General features: G+C 43.0%; 1 protein-coding gene, 2 long non-coding RNA genes and 1 pseudogene across 4 annotated transcripts; 3 read left to right on the forward strand and 1 right to left on the reverse strand.

Annotated features, from left to right (window-relative positions):
• Positions 1–144: 144 nt before the first annotated feature.
• naf1 (nuclear assembly factor 1 homolog) lies at positions 145–12,498 on the forward strand. Its single transcript, XM_080760278.1, has 11 exons — positions 145–261; positions 2,021–2,556; positions 3,030–3,217; positions 4,215–4,442; positions 4,950–5,094; positions 8,461–8,554; positions 9,157–9,239; positions 9,919–10,079; positions 10,424–10,475; positions 11,263–11,344; positions 12,021–12,498. The coding sequence occupies exons 2-11, from the start codon at positions 2,026–2,028 to the stop codon at positions 12,488–12,490; spliced, it is 2,034 nt and encodes a 677-aa protein (XP_080616404.1). The 5' UTR covers positions 145–261; positions 2,021–2,025; the 3' UTR covers positions 12,491–12,498.
• On the reverse strand, positions 6,626–8,110 carry LOC308311086 (WD repeat, SAM and U-box domain-containing protein 1-like; annotated as a pseudogene). Its single transcript has one exon. The product of its transcript is annotated as a WD repeat, SAM and U-box domain-containing protein 1-like (transcript).
• Positions 12,499–17,768: 5,270 nt separating the features above from the next.
• LOC308312632 lies at positions 17,769–18,490 on the forward strand. Its single transcript, XR_013963791.1, has 3 exons — positions 17,769–17,941; positions 18,107–18,214; positions 18,360–18,490. It is a non-coding gene; the product is annotated as an uncharacterized lncRNA (long non-coding RNA).
• A 72-nt stretch (positions 18,491–18,562) lies between these two features.
• On the forward strand, positions 18,563–20,862 carry LOC308312940. The gene is made up of 4 exons (XR_013963827.1): positions 18,563–18,626; positions 18,734–18,867; positions 19,104–19,213; positions 19,951–20,862. It is a non-coding gene; the product is annotated as an uncharacterized lncRNA (long non-coding RNA).
• Positions 20,863–22,477: the final 1,615 nt, after the last annotated feature.

Genomic DNA, 22,477 nt, shown 5'->3' on the forward strand with positions numbered 1-22,477 from the left:
CTCAGAATATAGGCCTACTGCACAAAATGCTCCTGGCTCATAGACTATTTACAAAAACGCTTTGTCGCTATCTAGCGGCCAGTGGTTATTGTTGAACAACGCGCATGCGCGCAGCGTACCAGGAAAAACAATCCCCACGTGTTGTTGAAAGGCTGGATTCTGCTCTGCTGCATGGATGGTAGTTCATGGTTGTGTGGATTCGGGAAGGTAGCTCTGGTCAGAGTCAGGCAGGACATTCTTATTGAACATAAAGCCACCCAGGTATGTAAACAAACGAACTAATACACCTTCATTATGTTGACTTTAGTTGTGGGTTAAAAAGGGACATCAGATGGTGATCACAACCTGCGGCCAACGCGATTAGCATTAGCATGTTTAGCTGCCTTGCAAACGTTTATTACTTCTAACGTTTTTGATTCATTGAATACTTCGTGCCAATAGTACAGTGGTACGATTATACGATGGTGCTAAAAAGATAACATAATGGGCCATTTGGGCTTGTTTCCATAAGTGGTGCTACCGTGCTAGCCCCAGTATGTTCCCTCAGCACTACGCGTAGGGAGAGGGCACATATGGGGCTAACGTGGTGCATGTGTATTCAAAATAATGCATCGAGACATTTAAAGACATAACCAATGATATACAAGACATAAATCAGCACTGCACTAGTAGCAATACAACTACTCTACGCATGTCGCATGGGCGTCATTTCTGTTGTTAAGCTTACTGTTTTGATCAATATGTGTGTTGTGTTAGACTTGTAACCACCACAACATACTCTTAATAAAAAGGCAAATCATAAAATAAATTATAACTAGCTAAAACCAGTGCAAGGACATCTCTTCCTGGCATTCTTAAATTTACTCAATATAGTGGCTCAAAGTGTGTGTTCCACCAGGGACCCCCAGCCCCAGGGGTCCCTGAGGGGCTTCTGACGGTTCTCACCCCAGCAAGAAGAGCAACAGTTTAATTTCACTATTAGACAAGTACTTGCTTATTTATTGAGAAGTTAACCTATGAGAAAATTGTTTAAGAATGGCAATGCCAGGGGGCACGGTGGCACAGTCGGTAGTGCTGTTGCCTCGTAGCTAGAAGGTCCTCGATTTGATTCCCGCTGGGGTAAACATGCAGTAATCCTGGTCTCTAAACTAGTACTACCTTCCCCTGGCCAGCCGGGACACCTGATGGAGGGGAAAGGAACTGGTCGGAATAACGTGTTCCTTCCACGCACTGCGTCCGGCCGGGGAAACTCTCCCTGTCAGGTGAAAAGAAGCTGCTTGACTCCTCATGCATAGAAGGAACTAAGCATGAGGTCAGTCTGCTGCCGCCCCAGATTGGCAGAGGAAGTGTAGGTCCCAGGATTACATGATTAGATACTTGACACTGGGTGAAAAAATGGGTTGCAAAATCGTGAGATAAGAAAAAGAATGGCAATGCCAATCACACTCTCCATCTATCTACAGTTAGAAATCTTTACAAAATATAATCTTAACAAGTAAAACTCTTCTCCTTTGCAAAAAATATTTTCAAATGGGGGTCCACCACAGCCTGAACAACTGGACTAGAGTCCACGCCTCTCATTCTGGCCTTGCACTTTGCAAATCTCGTTGGATAACGGTCAGTCTGCTAACTAACTGCCCACCAATGAGTGGCTCTCGAGGTGGACTCTGACCCGGGCACCCCCAGGGGTCTTTGAGGAGGTTCAAGGACATCCCTCACCTAAATGATTGATAGTTAGGAAATAGGAACCAAACGGAAACGTACTTACAAGTATATAAATCATAGTGTATGTAAAGCTTTGGATTCATTCGAACACAGGTTTCCTTGTGTGGAAAGCCAACATCCGGATGTCGGCCGTTCACGCTCCTTTAGCGCTCCACTTCCGGTCGCATGTGTCTTTGTTTACATTACTAACATTCCTAACTCGCATTGTAACGGGAGGTGGCGACATCTGAATCTGTCTTGAGATATTATTACCACGGATATTACCCTAAAACTGACGGTGTGTGTTTCATTCCAGTTGTGATGGCCTGTATGCCGGTGGAAGAGAATGGACTGATGTCCTCCACAGTGGAGGAGCAGGGGGAGGAGACCATGGAGGTCACGGTGACCGCACAGCTGGAGAGCCTGAACGTCGTCACCCCTGGGGAGACTGCAGCACAGCTGGAGAGCCTGAACGTCGTCACCCCTGGGGAGACTGCAGCACAGCTGGAGAGCCTGAACGTCGTCACCCCTGGGGAGACGGCAGCACAGCTGGATAGCCTGAACGTCTTCACCTCTGGAGAGACTGCAGCACAGCTGGAGAGCCTGAACGTCGTCACCCCTGGGGAGACTGCAGCACAGCTGGATAGCCTGAACGTCGTCACCCCTGGGGAGACGGCAGCACAGCTGGATAGCCTGAACGTCGTCACCCCTGGGGAGACTGCAGCACAGCTGGATAGCCTGAACGTCGTCACCCCTGGGGAGACTGCAGCACAGCTGGATAGCCTGAACGTCGTCACCCCTGGGGAGACTGCAGCCCTCTCAGATCCTACTACTACCACCACACCACCAGAGGTACGACTTAGTTAATGACCGTCACAATTTTTGATTGTAATTATTTCAGCATACCCGTTAAGAATAGTTTCCATTAGTGTATGTTTGTATAAAAGGGGTGGATTAAATTGTCATATTTCCATGTCACGGTCCACGCTATTTTAACCACTTTTTTAACATGGCATCCCTGTTTTGGGTATTTTCAAGACTCTGTTAGCTGTTTTAGCTAACATGTTTTAATGGTGTACAATTTCAGGATTTTGCCTGTATAATCTACATTACTTTATTTTGATTATTGGTACCGGTCATTTCTCAGCAATAGGCCTTTTTAAGCCTAACATGCTTTGTAAAAACAGTACAATAATGACTGTAATATACTAATATTTATATTTTATGTTCCAATGTTCAATGTCAAAAACACAACTTAATAAATCAACAGAGCTTTTAGGGCAATCGATCGTCAACTAAAAAAATCTCATGATTGTCACTCACAGCCCTATCCAGAGGGACAGGAGCGCACACCGCCTGCCACTGTGGTGGATGGAGAGCCCCCTGCAGAGAACGTTGGCGAGGCAGTGTGTTTCCCTGAAGAGTGGAGGGTTGGCAGTGCCAGTGTGACAGACCCTGTCTGTGTGTCAGAGAAGGACAGAGAAGAGGGCAGCAACACGGAGGATTCAGACAGGTACGCACGGATTTGTGCTTACACCCACATACTGTACGCATCATACACACACGTACATACTGCATACAACGCATTAGGGCTGGTCATTTAACCCATTCTCGATTTTTCCAAAAGTAGCAGACCTACAAGCTCTATAATTCTGCTATTTTTCAATAGCTAAAGCATGACATAATGCTAACACCAAAAGGGGTTCCCGCCCCAAAATGGGTTAACAGCAAATATACTGACATTTGGAACCATCCTCCAATATCCGACTTAATCTTGCTCATGTATCTAGGGTGAATCATATTTATGTATGCGTTTGTTTATTCATGTTTTATACCTGCAACAATGTTCTACTACGAAATGTACCTTTGATTGATTGAATATTGTATTAACAGCAAAAAGTACAGAGGTACAGACGGAGGTACCAAAACGGTTATACAATAAAGCTAAAAGGATAACACAAACGGAGGGCCTGTTTCTGTTGTGGTCCTATGTATTCAGTTCACCGAGTGCCCCCTCCCTGCCTCAGCCTGTGCTCGGTCTATTATGAGTGCGTTTACATTGCCTGTATCTTTTCTACCTCTGCTTCTACTTCTGTTATATCTTCTGCTCTGAGCTACAACATACTTGAATGTAATTTATTATATATTTATTATATAATAAATAAATAAATATATTTATTTATATTTATAATAACCCTTTTGAGATCAAACAGTGAGAGAATTGTACATGTATTGGGGATCCATACCATTTCCCTGGCTGGGAACCACTTGAATGACTACCCGTGGGGCCCGGGACCCACTAAAGTTCAACATCAATGCTTCAGACCCGTTACACCTATGCGTTGTTACTTGATTATACTACAGGGTCACATAAAAGTAGCAGATCCACAAGCTGGAACCGTGGCACGAAGCAATTGAGCCCTTGTTTTTGTTTTATCAACCAATTAAATGTTACATCCCCTGAAACATATTTTTTTAATCTGCTTTGTTTACCATTTTTGTCCATGAAGGATGGAGGTTACCGTGACCGCACAGCTTGAGAGCCTTAACGTCAACCCTGGGGCGACAACAGCGACTCTCCTAGACGGTAGCACACCCCCAGAGGGACAGCCGACCCCCGGCTCCACACCTCCCCTCAATGTGGCGGAGTGTGTGTCCCCCCCTGAAGGTGTGACAGACGCTGTCTGTTTTGTGTCAAAGGTCAGAGAAGATGGCATCAAATCAGAGGATTCAGACAGGTAAGTGGTATCACTCGCGCACACTATAAACATTCTGTGTGGACAGGAGGGGTGGAATGTGTACTTTGTGCCAACCCATTAAGACTGGAGGCAGATTGTACAAAAGCCTTCTAAATCAGTAGTTTCATTTTCTTACACTTGACATGTATTTGGCCGCGCGCCACCACCCGCTTTCCCGTATTGAATTGTTTAAAAGCAGGGACGTCAGCACTTTCCCTGCATACAAATGGAGCAAAAATAGCTGTTCTACTTGCCTTTGGTATTCATCTTAGAAAGTATAGTGCTTTAAAGTGATTAAATATGCCCAAAGGAGCCTGATTTAATGGAGATTTATTTTTGTTTTTGTTGCATGTCATCAAATTATTGGCCAACCACTCAAAACCTAGGACTCACGACAGTCTACCACATTCCATGTTAAAACGGATGAGTTGATTTGTGTTCCAGGTGGTCACAGTGTGATGATCACTCTTTCTCTCCCCTCTCTCTCTCTCTCTCTTCGTCTCCCAGTGATAGCTCCTCTTCCTCCTCCTCCTCCGCCTCCTCGCCCCTCCCTCTCCGCCGAGCTGTGAGGATGGGAGGAGAGGACGACGAAGACGACGAGGGTTTCAGCCAACCGGCTCCCATCAAGACACAGGATGAAGTGTTGCTGGAGGTCAGTCAGTCTGTCTGTCTGTCTGTTGATTGGATGCTATAGTTCACTGTTGACCAAACTGGGCCATGACCCGACTGTGGGTTGCGAGTGAATATCGTTAAAACATTGACATCATGAATAATATCTAAACCGAAAACAATTCCACAAATGTCACTTTTAAGTGGAAGTAAAAAAAAATAGCCGATCTACAAGCTCACAACGCAGCTCACGTTGTAAGTTTCGAGATCTGATATTTTCACTAGTTTGGTCCCGGGGAGATATTTAAATTTCTCTTTTGGGTCACGGCTAAAATGTTTGGGCTAAAATTATAGCATAGTTCTCTGGTTACAAAACCGTTCCAAACCAAAATAGAAATTAGACATCCGCCCAAACTAGTGAATATAGCATATCGTGAGCTTGAAGATCGGCTATTTTCACTAGTTCTTAAATGCTTTCCCCCCCCCTCCTTTTCCTTTCACAGAGTCACAATTCCCACATTAGGACTTGGCCATACAAACGTTGTCAGTCGTGAGATTTAATTTTTGCTTTAATCCATGGTCATGTTTGGGAAATAATAAACTACATTACATCTAGAGGCTCTCAGTGAGCAGGTAGAACCGCTATTTTCAAATGAATTCAGATTAATTCTGTGGTCAGTAGAGTAAAACATTTCTGACAATACCAAACGTCACCACTTGGTGTCACACTTGACTCAGGAATATAACGAGAGCCCATGGACCGTCACACTATGTTTCTCACAACATTCAATGTAACTTTTTTTCTAAAGTTTATCATAAAGATATTACAAAACATTGACTAGTACAAATATCAAAATGATGTATGAAAAATAGGCCTCTCTAAATGACAAAATGTGCCGTATACATTTGGCCTAATACAACTCGACAAAATGTTTATAAAGGGGTTGTGTAGAGACAAACAGACATACAGGGTTGTTACAGGTCTGATTTGCTTGACAATTCCCGAGAATTTAATGTTCGTGTAAGACAAAAATAGACACTAAGCCGATTTGCTCAGACACTGATGTAGAATTCTCCATTCATGTCAATGGGAATTTAATGTTTGTGTAAGACACTAAGCTGATTTGCTCAGACACTATGCCATAAAACTCTCCATTCATTGTCAATGGGAATTTAATGTTTGTGTAAGACACTAAGCTGATTTGCTCAGACACTATGCCATAAAACCCTCCATTCATTGTCAATGGGAATTTAATGTTTGTGTAGGACGAAAATCAACACCATTAGCTGAATATAGGAGGGGCTAGCGCCCTTCAAAAACACGATATAGCAACGACCGCAACGATACAGTAAAAGTGGGGTGTCCAAAGGTTATCACTGTACTAGACAACTAAATGAGTGATAAATAAACATTTAATATAGACAAGGAGATGAGGTTATGAGACAGTGGTTTAAAACCATACACACCGTAACCATGCAGACTAATTGACTATGGCCAGACTAATACAGTAGACTACTACGCACATAGTCACGTGTTGGCACCGCTCAAAACAAACAAACAACATGTGTGAACGCTAATGGCTGGTCCTCCATCGAGTGATGGCCATCTTCAGGGTGCGGTTTGGGGTGAGCGAGGTGGTCAGCAGTGGGAGGTTAGTCATGGGGCTGGTGCGGTTCTTGGTGGCGATCCAGCTCTCGATGGCTTCTCCCTCGTACGAATACCCGTCGGCGGCTGTGACCGGTTCCCTCATGAGCTCTCTGGTGATGGGGCACAGGAACTCGTCTGGGACGTCGTCCGACGATGATGATGATGATGATGCACATCTCAGCTCCTCCACCTTCCTCAGGACCTTGCCGCGTAGCCCCGCCGACTCCACGTGCAGCTCCGAGGCCAGCGCGTCTTTGGTCAGACGGAGCAGCTCCGTTCCGTCGACGTTGTTGCTGCGGAACCCGTCCACCAGTTCCTTCAGGCCCTCCTGCACCAGCCAGCCCGAAACAACGTCCTCCTCTGACCGGTCGACGACGAGCCGCTCGGAACGCCCCGACGAAGTTCTCGCTTCACCGGAGAAGAGTGACCCTTCTTCCCCGGGTGACGAATCCCCTTCGCAGCCGCCGCGGGCGTCCTCCAACCGCCAGATGTTCACGGTCTTGTCCATGGAGCCGGTAGCGAGCAGCGGCGACGCGGGAGAGAAGGCGCATGTCGTCGCGTGCCGTCCGTGCGCGCTCAGCGTGTGAAGCACAACGGCATTATCGGCGTCGTGAATCGAAACGATCTTATCCACGGAGGCGGACGCGAGCAGCCGTCCGCCTGAGGAGAAGGCACAGGAAAGGACGGGGGCCGAATGGCTGCTTAGAGTACGTAGGAGCTTCATCTCACAGTCCCCCGTGTCCCTTATATCTATGGCCCAGATCTTCAGGTTGCTGTCCTGCCCACAGGATGCCAGACTGAACCGCACTGCTTGACCACCACTAAGGACTTTGGGAGAGAACGCACAGCAGGCTACCCCCAGGTCATGGGCGTTCCTCTCGGCACGCAGCCGGTGCATGTCGAGGTCCCGGAGGCAGAGGTTCCCCGTGCGACGACCCGGTCACGAACAGCTGTCCGCAGGGACTGAAGGAGCAGGCTGCTATTGTAGCGTCGTCGTTCACCGCCGCCGTTCTGAGCAGCCGTTCGGACGTGAACTCCCATAAAGCCCAAGGAACCGTCGGACGCACCGGAGACCAGGTGTCGCGGAGTCGGGCGACGACGCGCAGATCCTCACGGCGCTGCGTCCGGGGTGCTCCAGGACGTGTTCTCTCTTTCCTGTCGCCGTCGACCAGATGACCACCGTTGCGTCCGTTGAGCACGAGGCCAGGAATTGACCACAAGCGCTGAAGCAACAGCAGTGCACGCCATAGCCGTGCCCAGACAGTGGCGAGTAGGGCAGTTCCGAGAAGTCGTCGGCGTTGTATACTCGGATGGTTTTGTCTCCGGAGCAGGTGGCCAGCAGCGTCGCAGAGAACGTGCACCAGTTGACGTCATCGCCGTGGTCTTTCAAAGTGCATATCAGAGACACCATTCGGAGCGGCTTTCCTTCATGTCGCTCCTTTCTCTGTTTGACGTCTGCCGTTTACCTACTATTCCACTGTCAATATGACCACCGGTGATCTATGACATATCTATGACGTAATAACTCCAAATGTGGCCAGGATTCCAGTGTGATCGCAAGCCCCATTGACCTCAAAATCCTTTTTTAAATTGCATTTAAATATTTAATTACAGATGAGAGATGTGAACAAACATGTTTGTTATTATTTTTTAGTTGTGCATTTGCAGTATATGTATTTTATAAACAGTGTTATGGAGTGTGTTCTGTCATTCTGTTTTTATATTATTCATTTAAAGTAAAGTCTCGTTCTGTGTGTTTAGGAGCTTCCGGCTGTGGAGGATGTGTGTGTGTCGTTACCCGATGACGCAGAGATCCAACCCCTAGGATCAGTCTCCAGTATCATACAGACACTTGGTTAGTAACACACACACACACACACACACAAAGCGCACACACAGTGCACAGGGACACAGTAACATGCATATAGAAACAGATCAGACATGCATATAGAAAATCAAGCAGAGATGGCTTGCAAGCCTTTCACCTCTGTGCACCTTTGTTAATTTTATTAATTTTCTCGTTAGCTTTACCCTAAAGAGTAGTAGAGTACTAAGAGTAGTTACCTAAAATGGAACAGCACTTTGGGGGTCAACAAGTTACTTACTTTGTATTGCACTTCCCAGATATTAATTCATTATTCAATCATGAGCCAGCCAATTCTGTATTTTCTTCTCAGTGGCATAATCTTTACTAACGATTATATCCCCAAGTATCAGCTTTGTGTTGTGTAGTTTCTTTTTCAGATCTTAACGTCTATAAGGCAGACATCTTGCTGGTGTTTCACAACTACTAGCCTTCTGCTCATACATACCGCTTGCAATGGAAACATAATTTGTGAATTATATTGCGAGTGGCTTTTTGACAGTTTTAAATGTGCAAGCAGAACAGTTGGCGTTCAGCCCTACTTGTCAGGTTCCAAAACTGAATTTTGTCTCTTGCCTGTCCCCCGTGTCCAGTCATCATCCAATCACTGAAGGACACGCCCCCGCTGGCAGATGACAGCATGGTGTTCAACTCGGAGAGACAGGCCGTAGGGAAGGTACAAGAGTTTTAGATTGGTCCTAGGTTTAGGACATGATGTCTGTGATTTCCATTTCATTCCATACGCCAATATATGACAATAAGTGTCATTATGCTTTGAGTGAAAGAGTTAAAGGAGAATTCCATGCTAGAAGGCTTTCTTACCTTTCTTTGTAGTCGTTACGTCCCCACCAAAGAGGTCCAGGTGTTTTTTTGTGCAAAAACTCCTTATTGGCTATTTCCCCTACCATAAGCCCTCAATGAATTGCATTTAATTGAATGGGGCTATGGGGTGTTGTGCTAATTCGCTTATTTCCATCGAAATAAGTAGTAAAGTGTGCCGCTTGGGATATTATTTATGAAGAGAGGATATATACAAAAAATATATAATTTTGAGCGATGGAAATAAGCGAATTAGCACAACACTGAACACCCCATAGACCCATTCAATTCCCATTCCATTCAATGCAATTCATTGAGGGCTTATGGTAGGGGAAATAGCCAATAAGGAGCTTTTGCACAAAATAACACCTGGACCTCTTTTGTGGGGACGTAACAACTACAAAGAAAGGTAAGAAAGCCTTTTAGTACCCACCAGTCGTCAACAGTGAGAACGTATGTATTGTGAGATGTATTGTGTCTCCAGTCCAAATGATTCTGTTTTGATCTGAACTTGTCGTGTCTCCGTGTCGCGTCAGGTGTTTGAGGTGTTTGGCCCGGTGTTCAGTCCCTTCTACGTGATGCGTTTCAACACCGTGGATCAGATCAGTAACAAAGGACTGACCATGGGACAGAGCCTCTATTACGCACCTTCTATCAAGGAGTATACCGGATACATTCTGACGCAGCAGCTGAAACAGTAAGCTCTCTCGCTCGCTCGCGCACACACACACACACACAGTTTTAGTTTTAGGAAAGTTTAGTAGTTTTTTTATTTCGTTGTAATTAACATTTTCTGGAAATGGAATACTATAGTTTTCCAGGCTCACAACACACCAAGGACAGAGCACTGGTGATCCAGTCAACTATATCGGGTGGTTAAAAAAAGTGTGTTCCAAAACTCTGGATAGTTAAGTTACTGTTTGAAGAAACACTTGAATGAGGTGTTTCTGAGGTAGAATTCCGATATATAAAACATGAACCATGTTGGGTCCAGTTGGTTTGTTTTCAGTGACATAAAAAAGTGTTTTTTTTTTTTTTCAGGTTAAAAGGATCTGATGCATCATGGAAGAATGACCAAGAACCACCACCAGAGGTACACACACACACACACACACACTCTCACTCGAATTAGCTCGAAACAACATGTATTTGCACAATTTAAATGATTAAATGTTGATTTCTATCTATTTATTGCCGTTTTATAATTAAGCAATATTACACGAGAGGGTGTGCTTTACCGTGACCCATTAGGGGGTGCATTCTTAGTTTAGACTAGTCATTGGTTAGACATATGGGTTAAGGTTAGGTTTAGGTGTGCTGCCCCGTGGGAGGTTAGGGTTAGGGTGAGGGTTTGAGATAGATTGTAGTTCAGGATTCACAAGCGTCACTGAAGTGATGCTTGTGAAGTGAGCTGAGGGAGATGGGAGCGTAATGATATCTGGTAGGCATGTAGCGATATATCGTATATCGATATATATCGATATTAATCCCGACGATATGAATCGAATCGATTGCACTGTAGAGGGGAGCTGTGTGTGTCTGTGTCTGTGCCCAGGTGATGGTCGTTGATGCTCATCAAGGAAGGCAATTATGTTTCTGCACTGTCAAAAGTAATGCTACTTCTTTTGCAATGTAGTTAAATAAAAAAATCTCAGGGGGGGAGATGAATGATGAATAAAACAGTGATTTCTCTTTAAAATATATATATTTTTTAATATCGTGAAAAATCGTATCGTGAACCTCATATTCGTGTTACGAATCGTATCGTGAGTTGAGTGAATCGTTACATGCCTAATATCTGGGGTGGGACGGGGACGTGATGTGCTGAGAATGTGATGATAAGTGTGTGTGACTGTCTGTCTGTCTGTCTGTCTGTCCAGGCTTTAGATTTCAGCGATGATGATTTGGAGCATGAAGCAAAGAGGAAGAAGAAACAGAGAAAGAGAGACATCAGCAGCACAGGTAGACAAGTTACACAATATACAAACGCAGGTAGACAGACGGGGAAGGCCATTATGAATTAATTTAAATAAACAAGACTCTGGCACAGGGGAATTTGGCTTCTGGGTTCCTTGAGTGTGTTATACAAATGGACCTGTAACTCTTTTTAAAGCTGCAATCCGTAACTTGAATATCCTACCTGGGATTTGAATGCAGGTCGTCTTCCTTTCGTAGGCTTCACAATTTCTACTGCTGAAATAATACACAAAGCCTGTTTGACCCTCATGCAATACTACTTGTCTACAAGTAGGTGTCCTCCCCAACCACAGGATATGCACATTTCTCAATAGAAGAGCAGTTATACTGACTCCAACCATTGCTGTTGTGTATACTCAGATTACACAGATTAGTCAGAATAACAATGTATTAACTGAAATAGTTATGGGTTGTGGATTACAAATGGGAGTCTGTACAGTCTTCCTTTTTTGTGGAAGAAAGTTATTTTAAGGATGACATCACGTGCTTGCTGGATATTACCAATAGCGTATTTTCCCAAATAGTAGCCTGGACGTTTAATAATATGCAAAATCGATTTGGACCTCGGTCGTTTTAAAAGAACCAGGCGGCTATTTGCAGCAAGCTATTACTTATTTTTGCACCAGCCATTATTGGGTTTACAGTTCTTTCTTTCTTCCAGATAACCCGGACCAGACTACCCACAATGCCTCACACCAGCAGCATCAGTACCAGCAGCAGCAGCAGCAGGACACCAACAGGGCACCGTTCTCACCCAGACAGCCGAGAGGAGCGCCGCCCTTCAGGCACCAGAACGCCAGACACCCCAACCACCGCCCGGCGTTCCCGCGCTCTCACACCCCGCCCCACAGACACCCCCGCCACCACGGGCCCCCGCCCCCCGTCTACCTCCCCCCTCCCTGCCCGTACCCCCCTCCTCCTCATCATCACAACCAGCATCCACCTTTCCCTCCCCCCTCGTTCCCTCACTTCCCTCCCCCCCCTCCTCCGTCCTTCTACCATCCCTCCTTCTCCTCGCCCCCCTGGCCCCCGCACAACATGCCTCCTCCTCATATCCCCTTCTCTCATCTCCCCCCTCCCCCTCCTCCTCCTCCTCCTCCTCCCCCGCCACCTCCCCCTCCTCCACAGTGATGGCAAAACATCCAACACACACACACACACATAGATACTGTACGTACGCATGTGACTATTTTGCACTACAAAGGGTAAAACAGAACCTTTCATAACTTGAAACGTTCCAGAACCTACGAAGTTCTGTGATGTTTTGTGTTTGTTTGCATCATAACCACAACCACCCTTGAAGTTTTGGTTTGTTTGTTTGTTTGTTTGTTTGTTTTACTTTTGGAGCGAGATTTTCATTTTTTTCTTTTTCTGAAACCAGAACTCAGGATTATATTTTTTACTACCTTCTGAGCAGGGCCAAAATTAGGTTCTGGAAACGCATCTAGAACCCCGTGAAATGGGTCGCGTGGCACGGTTCACGTGAGTCCTTGTAGTTGAAAACAGGCATTTAGATGCCGCGTTGATTGGAACTGTGCATCAATGTGGACGCCATATTGGTCCGGTCAATGGTGCGGCTTGGTGCCCATCCTATAGCAGGAGGTCTCTTCGCTTGAAAGATTTTCAGGCGGTTTGTCTTGTTACTGTACAACTATCAGAAATGTAGTTAATGATACATGGGCTTGATAGGCCTGCATAAATACCAAAATCAGGGGCACCTGTTTTAGATTGTGAAACTATTGTTTACTCTCACAAACACTTTTAGCTGAAAATAATCGGATAACTATCTTTATCGACGTTCTATCTGGAGAGATAATCTGTTGACTAAGGTCAGAGAAGCGACCTTGGACTGATTAAAATGCAGACTGAGTGTACTGACTGCATACCAGAGTTCATTTACTTTTTGGTATAAGTTTGTACACTACTTTTTTTGTTTAAAATGTTTCAATTTGGCTTTCCAATTGGCTATTATAGTGCATGAAGACTCTGAATGTATGACCGAGGTATTTAGGTCAACAGTAGAGTTTCATGTATGTTAATTAAGATGACAGCTGTCCTTAATAAGAGGAATAACGACCTTTTGAAAACATTTCCAGTACTAGTACGGTAATATAGTTTGAACGGTGCTAAGCAGTCACTGATTTAGTTTGTACACGGGTTGTACACAAGGTTATTCAAGCGGTCTCGTTGCTGCAACTGTGAAAAACAGCAGCAGTTGCGGAATGTATGTGAAGTACTTGTTGAGAGGTATTTCACAGGTATTTTGTAATAGAGACATCGACTGGATGTTGATATGAATCTGTCCTTGAATGACAGCAGGCAGTTTGAACAGAATTTATTATAGTTTTGAATATTGCTGTTGACCTGTTCCATCTGGCTTCAACATGTGTCCGATATGTGGTTTGTGTCTAGTTATTATTAAGCCAGAATCATGAATCAAGATGTTTTATTCGTCACTGACTTATACAGGTACAAGCAGCGACATGTTGTTAGGTTCCTGCGCCACATTACTAACCCTGTGTGCCAAACCCCTAAACACACTAAAATGCCTCTTCTGTTCGCCACTTCCTCTTGTGATGGCATTTCTCACATTGCACCCATTGAAAGGTTGAGGAGTAAGAAATGGATTTTCATGACTCCTTTTCGATTATCAAAGCCAGCAGTTTCAATTCCGAGCTAGGTTTGTGTATCGATCTGAATGTTCTGATACCATTTAACATACTTTCCTTTAGTTTGTGAATGTTTATTTCGTTTTGTTTTTATATAGACGTATTACATTGTCATGTATAGAAGATGTGACACTTTATTATCAATGTGGCCTTATGTATCTCAGTTTGTCTCTGACTGTTTCCAGAGAGTAAACTTCAGTCCATCTTTTATTAATCCATGTTCCTGATGTGGGTGTGTCAGCAACAGTCTGTTGACAATTATTCATATGAGATTGATTTTTCATTTTGGCAAAAGAAACAATATAACTTCAACCCATGCAGGATGAAGTTACTAGCCAGTAAGCAATTTATTAGTACACCTCTTTGCTTTAAGTTGGAGAACCACGTAGACTGAATTAGTTGACAGACGGTAGAATGACAATATAAAATACAATAAAATGGTGGATTCGCTCTTCATCTAGGACCAACCTGTTTGTCTGTTGGTGCTGTTGGAGCTGTACTGCTGCTGCTATGTCGAGCACACAAACCCATCAGTTCCCCATAAACATGAACACATACCTTCCTCAAACTAGAGAGACCTAGCTGTAAAGGAAGATTGACAGTCGATGCTGAGTCATTGTCACCATAGAGCCATCATTAAGCCTTTTGCCAGCTAGTTTTAATATTTAACCTTTTGTTTTTTCTTCACATTTTCTCCAAAACTTGGTAATGTGAACTCTGAACGAGACACATCTACAGTATGCAGACACAGCTGCCTCTATGATGCTGTATAATTGTTGTATTGGATCATATTGCCGAGATGCTGCCTTCACATAAACATCCAGGATATTGTGGAGTCACGACACTTAAAAAGAAAAACGTATTGTACTGTTTTGTAAATTACATTTGTACGGTCTGATCATCAATAAATGTCTTATTTTGGAAGCGGTCCGTCATTGTGTGCAACCTTTCCATGTAATATGGGCACGGGGTATGGTGGTCATTAACCCATTTAGGCCTAAGGCCGATTCTAAAAACGCCTCTAAATCCTGACCTAAGGTTTCTGAAAAACTTCAAATATTTATATAGCAGCATCAAAACATTTACATTTTTGAATACTGTACATACCGTACTGTACAGAACCCAAATATGGGTGCCCGGCCTGAGGGGGTAAGATACCAATAGAATAAATAGCCTAGCTAGAAATTACAGATCTTTGATTCCTCCTAAAGAGTTGTTTTTCCTTTGTCTAACTAAAGGATGACTCCAAGGTTACCTAGTCAGTCAAGCATAGAGAAGTGCTGTGTGATGGTTGCTTAGTTTAACCCGGGTCCGAAATGGTTGAGAAGTGACAGAGTTACCGTGTTTTCCGTACTCGGACATACAGAGACAGACCGACACACATAGCTGCGTATTGGAGCAAAGGCACAGCTCATAAATAGCAGATGCACAGCTCGCAAGTTTGTACATTTTTTCTCATGTTCCCTTTGTGGCTCCAGCAGCGGATGAGCGGTGGTTCCTTTTACACAGCAGCAGTTGCGGAATGTATGTGAAGTACTTGTTGAGAGGTATTTCACAGGTATTTTGTAATAGAGACATCGACTGGATGTTGATATGAATCTGTCCTTGAATGACAGCAGGCAGTTTGAACAGAATTTATTATAGTTTTGAATATTGCTGTTGACCTGTTCCATCTGGCTTCAACATGTGTCCGATATGTGGTTTGTGTCTAGTTATTATTAAGCCAGAATAATGAATCAAGATGTTTTATTCGTCACTGACTTATACAGGTACAAGCAGCGACATGTTGTTAGGTTCCTGCGCCACATTACTAACCCTGTGCCAAACCCTAAACACACTAAAATGCCTCTTCTGTTCGCCACTTCCTCTTGTGATGGCATTTCTCACATTGCACCCATTGAAAGGTTGACGAGTAAGAAATGGATTTTCATGACTCCTTTTCGATTATCAAAGCCAGCAGTTTCAATTCCGAGCTAGGTTTGTGTATCGATCTGAATGTTCTGATGCCATTTAACATACTTTCCTTTAGTTTGTGAATGTTTATTTCGTTTTGTTTTTATATAGACGTATTACATTGTCATGTATAGAAGATGTGACACTTTATTATCAATGTGGCCTTATGTATCTCAGTTTGTCTCTGACTGTTTCCAGAGAGTAAACTTCAGTCCATCTTTTATTAATCCATGTTCCTGATGTGGGTGTGTCAGCAACAGTCTGTTGACAATTATTCATATGTGATTGATTTTTATTTTGGCAAAAGAAACAATATAACTTCAACCCATGCAGGATGAAGTTACTAGCCAGTAAGCAATTTATTATTACACCTCTTTGCTTTAAGTTGGAGAACCACGTAGACTGAATTAGTTGACAGACGGTAGAATGACAATATAAAATACAATAAAATGGTGGATTCTATATTCTAGGACCAACATGTTTGTCTGTTGGAGCTGTACTGCTGCTGCTATGTCGAGCACACAAACCCATCAGTTCCCCATAAACATGAACACATACTGTACCTTCCTCAAACTAGAGAGACCTAGCTGTAAAGGAAGATTGACAGTCGATGCTGAGTCATTGTCACCATAGAGCCATCATTAAGTCTTTTGCCAGCTAGTTTTAATATTTAACCTTTTGTTTTTTCTTCACATTTTCTCCAAAACTTGGTAATGTGAACTCTGAACGAGACACATCTACAGTATGCAGACACAGCTGCCTCTATGATGCTGTACAATTGTTGTATTGGATCATTTTGCCGAGATGCTGCCTTCACATAAACATCCAGGATATTGTGGAGTCACGACACTTAAAAAGAAAAACATATTGTACTGTTTTGTAAATTACATTTGTACGGTCTGATCATCAATAAAAGTCTTATTTTGGAAGCGGTCCGTCATTGTGTGCAACCTTTCCATGTAATATGGGCACGGGGTATGGTGGTCATTAACCCATTTAGGCCTAAAAAACGCCTCTAAATCCTGACCTAAGGTTTCTGAAAAACTTCAAATATTTATATAGCAGCATCAAAAATTTTACATTTTTGAATACTGTACATACTGTACAGAACCCAAATATGGGTGCTTGGCCTGAGGGGGTAAGATACCAATAGGGGTTCCCGCCCAGAATAAATAGCCTAGAAATTACAGATCTTTGATTCCTCCTAAAGAGTTGTTTTTCCTTTGTCTAACTAAAGGATGACTCCAAGGTTACCTAGTCAGTCAAGCATAGAGAAGTGCTGTGTGATGGTTGCTTAGTTTAACCCGGGTCCGAAATGGTTGAGAAGTGACAGAGTTACCGTGTTTTCCGTACTCGGACATACAGAGACAGACCGACACACATAGCTGCGTATTGGAGCAAAGGCACAGCTCATAAATAGCAGATGCACAGCTCGCAAGTTTGTACATTTTTTCTCATGTTCCCTTTGTGGCTCCAGCAGTGGATGAGCGGTGGTTCCTTTTACATTTTTGTCTGAAGGGTTAAAAAGTAAAAACCCATGCATATCTGAGGGAAGTTTTAGTTCTGATGGGAACTTTGAGAACAATAAACTCTTTTAGTAACATTTCACTCGTGCAAAGTGTTGGCTATATTATAACTTCCAATATTTAGATTTTTGCCTTTTCCCTTTTACGCAAATATGAAGAACTGAACAAAAGGTACTGTATGGAGGAGTTTCCTCTCCATATACTGTATATAAGCACACACAAAAACATAACAGTTTGATAATAAGCGAGAATGTCTGAGCACGTGTATGACGATCCCATCTGCCCAGACCTGGAAATGGAAGTCAGACATGCATGCGGAGGAGAGATGGAGGAGAGAGAAGAGAGAATAGTCGACATCTATTATGTCTCTGCAGATGCCCCTGACACTGGGCCACATGCTATACAGAGGAACACAGCACAAGAGCACCATGGAGGTAACGCACACACAAACTGTAATACAGAAGCTAAACATGCAAATTACTGCAGCTCCTCAAGTTGCCATTCCCTAATAGCATATTTGGATTATTTGAGTAGTGACTCTTTTCAAAATGTGAGTGAAATTAAAGTATAACCTCCTATGTTTGTCTTGTGTTGTTCAGACTCCGACGAGACAAAGAAGAAACACTCTAAAATGGCTGGATTGTTTCTGGTGCTGTTGTGTGTTCTCCTGTTCTCCTTGGCTGTCATCATTGGTGTGGTCATATACTGTGAGTGTCATTCTAAACTAAACTATCTTTGCATGAGTCAGAAGTAGTTTTGATTATTATGTTAAGTGTTTTTATTTTTACTGTTGCTTGATCAGACCACAGTTGAATGTGAAGCTAATTCATTTGTCGGTTGTTCTTCTTGCAGATTCTGAATTAATTAAAGAGAAAAACAACAACCTGGTCAAAGAGCGAGACAAGATACAGTCCAGTGTTGACGAGCTAGACAGCAGACTCAACAACCTCACTGAAGAGATAGAACAGTCCGGTTTTGACCAGTTGGGCACTACATATGAACTGATTAAACAGCTAGAGACCAGATATAACAATAACCTGGTTGAAAAGAATCAACAGCTAAACTCAATTTTTGACAAATTTGAGAGTCTCGAGTCGAGATATAATCAAACGATCATTTGTGGTCAGTGAGACATTACTGTTTTTCTTCATTGTTATATCATGTTCATCATTTGTCATTCATCTGAGCAGGTTAAACAGCGGCTAACTTTATTCTTCTGCTGTTAGAATTATCTGGATGGAAGACATTTGGCAACGGGTGTTATTACGTCTCTACTGAGAGGAAAAACTGGAGCGAAAGCAGACGATACTGTAAAGATGAAAAATCAGACCTGGTGGTCATAAATAGCCAAGAAGAACAGGTGTGTATGTATGTATGTGTGTGTGTGTGTGTGTGTGTGTGTGTGTGTGTGTGTGTGTGTGTGTGTGTGTGTGTGTGTGTGTGCGTGTGTGCGTGCGTGCGTGCGTGCGTGCGTGCGTGCGTGCGTGCGTGCGTGCGTGCATGCGTGCGTGCGTGCGTGCGTGCTCTCTAACATATTCCACACAGCTCTATTGTACAGTTTGTACTAATTCAGTAACCAGCAGTGTTTCTGCCCAGAACTTTGTTGGCAGTTTAAAACGTGGCTCATGGGTGTGGCTGGGTCTGACTGACAAAGAGGAGGAAGGGACATTTAAGTGGCTGGATGGAACACCACTTAACAAATCACAGTAAGACTTATTATTTATTTATTACTTTATTACTTATTGTATCTTCATTCTTCTCTCATTCATTTCAACAAACATTTTAAGTCCATTGTACATATTGCTAAAATGTTCAATGGTTTTAAATAATACTATAAAATACAAACCTACACTGTCCCTAAGACTACATTTACGCACAGGTATGCTCAGTTCAGATGTTTTGCCTATGTGTGATGTTAAAAGCAAAACCTACATGAATAAACTTCAAGCTAACCTTTAAACACAAATCCCCAGCTGCAATTCAATGCACATACACATACAGTACATGTGAGAATGACTTCCCCTAGAAGACATTTGTTTACAATGTTTGGTGCACTTGACAAAGTGCAATGTGAAAGTAAACGAAACAAATTAAAAAAATGCAACAATAAAGTTGCGACTTCAACCCCAAATTACAAAGATTAGAAAAAAGCACCCTTTGTCTGTTTGACCCCTTACTTTTGGCCCCTTAAGGGCGACTGTGGCTCAGGAGGTAGAGCAGGTCATCAATTGATCCATGGGTCGGCGGTTTGAATCCCGGCTCCTCCTGTCTACATGTTGACGTGTCCTTGGGCAAGGCACTGAACCCCAAATTGCTCCCGATGTGCTGGTTGGTACCTTGCATGGCTTCTGCCGCAATTGGTGTATGAATGTTTTAGGGTGGAATGGAAAACCATCCTAGTAAAGGTGTAATTGTAATATCTCAAATGTTCCTATTTCTTCAGGTACCCTGGTCTATCTAACAATGGACGAGGAAGAGACTGTGTTGGTTTTGATTTTCCTCAGAATACTAGACAATGGGATGTCAGATCATATAACTGTAACAACAACAATTACCGGTGGATCTGTGAAAGAGTTATTATCTGAAATCATCATTTCACAATGTGTTATAGTGTGTTGTGGTACAGCTACATGATAGGCGTGTAAGTCTGTTTTTGTTTGGCTGCCTTGCATGCCTCTACCCAATATACAGTAGCCTATATACTGCGTATAGAGCACTTGCCCTATAGCCTTGACAACCGTGCAGGCTTATGCAAAGGCTAAATGTCTCTCTACGTCGTCCTCAGACGAGCCCTCCATCATCTCGGTTCTCCGTACATCTGGCCAGCTCTTTTGTGCTTTCTGCACCAGCATCTTTCTTTAGTACGTCCACGTAGGTAGGTGTGGGACGACGTCCTCTCGATCGATGCCCGTGTGTTGGTTCCCACAGTACAAGCTTTTTGGCCGGGAGTTCTTGGTGTCGGTGGCAGTGTGGCCAGCTATAGTCTCATCCTCCTTACTGCCGTCTTCTCTGATACACTTGGTACTGCTCCATACAGACGCTTGTTGGTGATGTGCTCGTCCTGTTTGATGTTCAGTGCCACACGTACTGAACATCAACCAGGACGAGCCAGGACGAAATGTAATGTAGCTAGAATGTTCTGTAGACAGATACCTGGCATCCTTTAGTGTGTGTATAGTTTAATTGTACTACAGATTATAGACTATAGTCTTTCTTTTTTCTTTTTCTTTTTAAATACGGTTAGACTGATGATAGGTTCTTAGTTCACCTACTGTATGATCCTAGATAACTGCTATTTCTATGCATTTGACCTTTTGTTTTCCTTGCAAATCGTTCTGTATTTAGAGCATCTGCTCATTCCAAAATTGCAAATGAAATGGCAATTCATATTCATATTTTCATTATTCAGTTTAAGGTGAACCTGTGTAGAATATGAATGACATTAATCTAATCTGTTGTATTTTAACACAATGTTTCATGCATATCAATAAAGTGTGTTGTATTGTTAAAGTGAACTTGTCATTCATGTACTAAATTAAAGAGTGACAGAGGACAGCAGACAAAGCAGAAATGACAGATATTACTGTAACATGAGGTGACAGAGGCTACTCTACAGTATATGTTACTTATTAAATGCTCCATTAATTAACACGCTGCCTTTTTATTTACCACTTACATTTATTCATAGAATTCACAAAATCAATGGTCTGTTTATGAGAGCAGAGTGATGATAGAAATACATTTTTGCAGATATATGACAGATGAAAACACTTCTGTAACATAATACGCTCTATATCTTTTGAAAAAACAAAGATAGTCCCCAGGACGTTTTTGATAACCGTAATGTCTGTACAGTCTGTACAGTTTTTACTAATATTAGTATTCAATCAATCAAACATTTTCTGTGCGATGTGAGAGCGATGATTTCCGCAAACAACAAATAAGTCATGATCAACACAACCCCTCCACTATCCACCATCTCACCCAATACAAACACCATATTGGTATAGGGTGTCCAAATACAACAATGATATATGTTATAGTATAGTTGTCTCTTTTGAAAGATGACCGGCATTCATTGTTCCTCTTCCACACAAACGCTTCCTACATGTGTCCCAACTCTTTGATATCATACTGTATGAGTTATAATGAGATGTTATGTTACCGTATATGGTCAGTTGAAAAATAGGCCTTGTCGGCCACTAGAAGTACCAAATCTTCCTGCTGAAGGTACCAGCAGGAAGATGGTACCTTCAGCAGGCTTCTAAATTAAAACCTAGTTTTCTGAAAAACGTATATAAAAAAAAGAATGTTGCTTGCTACAGTATGTACTGTGCGTGGCCTGAAAGGAATAACAACGTATACTGTAGGTGTTCAGGTCTAAATGGGCTATATAAGTAATTTCGTCTGAATTAGTCTTAATCGTATAGTGATTTCTATTATACAGAGTTAACCGTTTAAACGTCCCATCCCTAATATGCATGATATCTTCCTTCATTACCTCTAACCTCCTAAAAGCAGTGTAGGACAGGCTGCCATGCATTTAACAAATGAGAAGTTGGCATGCGGAAACGTCGGTGGAGAAATAAATTACTTCACTATGTGCTCTCAAAACCGTTAATCTTCAACTTCCTCTTATGAATTGTTTTCCAACTGCATGGGCTATACTTGTATACACTAAGGAGTGTATAGTTTGGAGATGAGCTAGGATGTCTGAGGATGTGTACGCCCTGCCAGACCTGACCAAGAAGGCCAGACGTGGCCGAGGAGAGCATATAGACAGCAGAGGAGAGAGAGAAGAGAGGATGGTCAGAGTTCACCAATGTTGAATGGGCTATTTGCAACAGCAGCCAGACATTGGGCCCCGGCCTCTCTATTATACTTCCTTCACAGGCATGAATGATACTAATGTAGGCTCTGTTCCATAATGTAGTACAGTGGTTCTCAAACCTTTTAATTTCAACGAAACC

Source organism: Protomyctophum bolini (genome assembly GCF_963924005.1).
Source record: "Protomyctophum bolini genome assembly, chromosome: 3".
Lineage (NCBI taxonomy): Eukaryota > Metazoa > Chordata > Actinopteri > Myctophiformes > Myctophidae > Protomyctophum > Protomyctophum bolini.

What these genes read in the sequence shown, in the direction of transcription:
- naf1 (XM_080760278.1), top strand. Translation starts at nt 2,026, where the DNA reads ATGGCCTGTATGCCGGTGGAAGAGAATGGACTGATGTCCTCCACAGTG. An exon ending in AAATCAGAGGATTCAGACAG is followed by an intron (nt 4,443 to 4,949) that starts GTAAGTGGTATC and finishes TTCGTCTCCCAG; the next exon opens with TGATAGCTCCTCTTCCTCCT. An exon ending in AGGATGAAGTGTTGCTGGAG is followed by an intron (nt 5,095 to 8,460) that starts GTCAGTCAGTCT and finishes CTGTGTGTTTAG; the next exon opens with GAGCTTCCGGCTGTGGAGGA.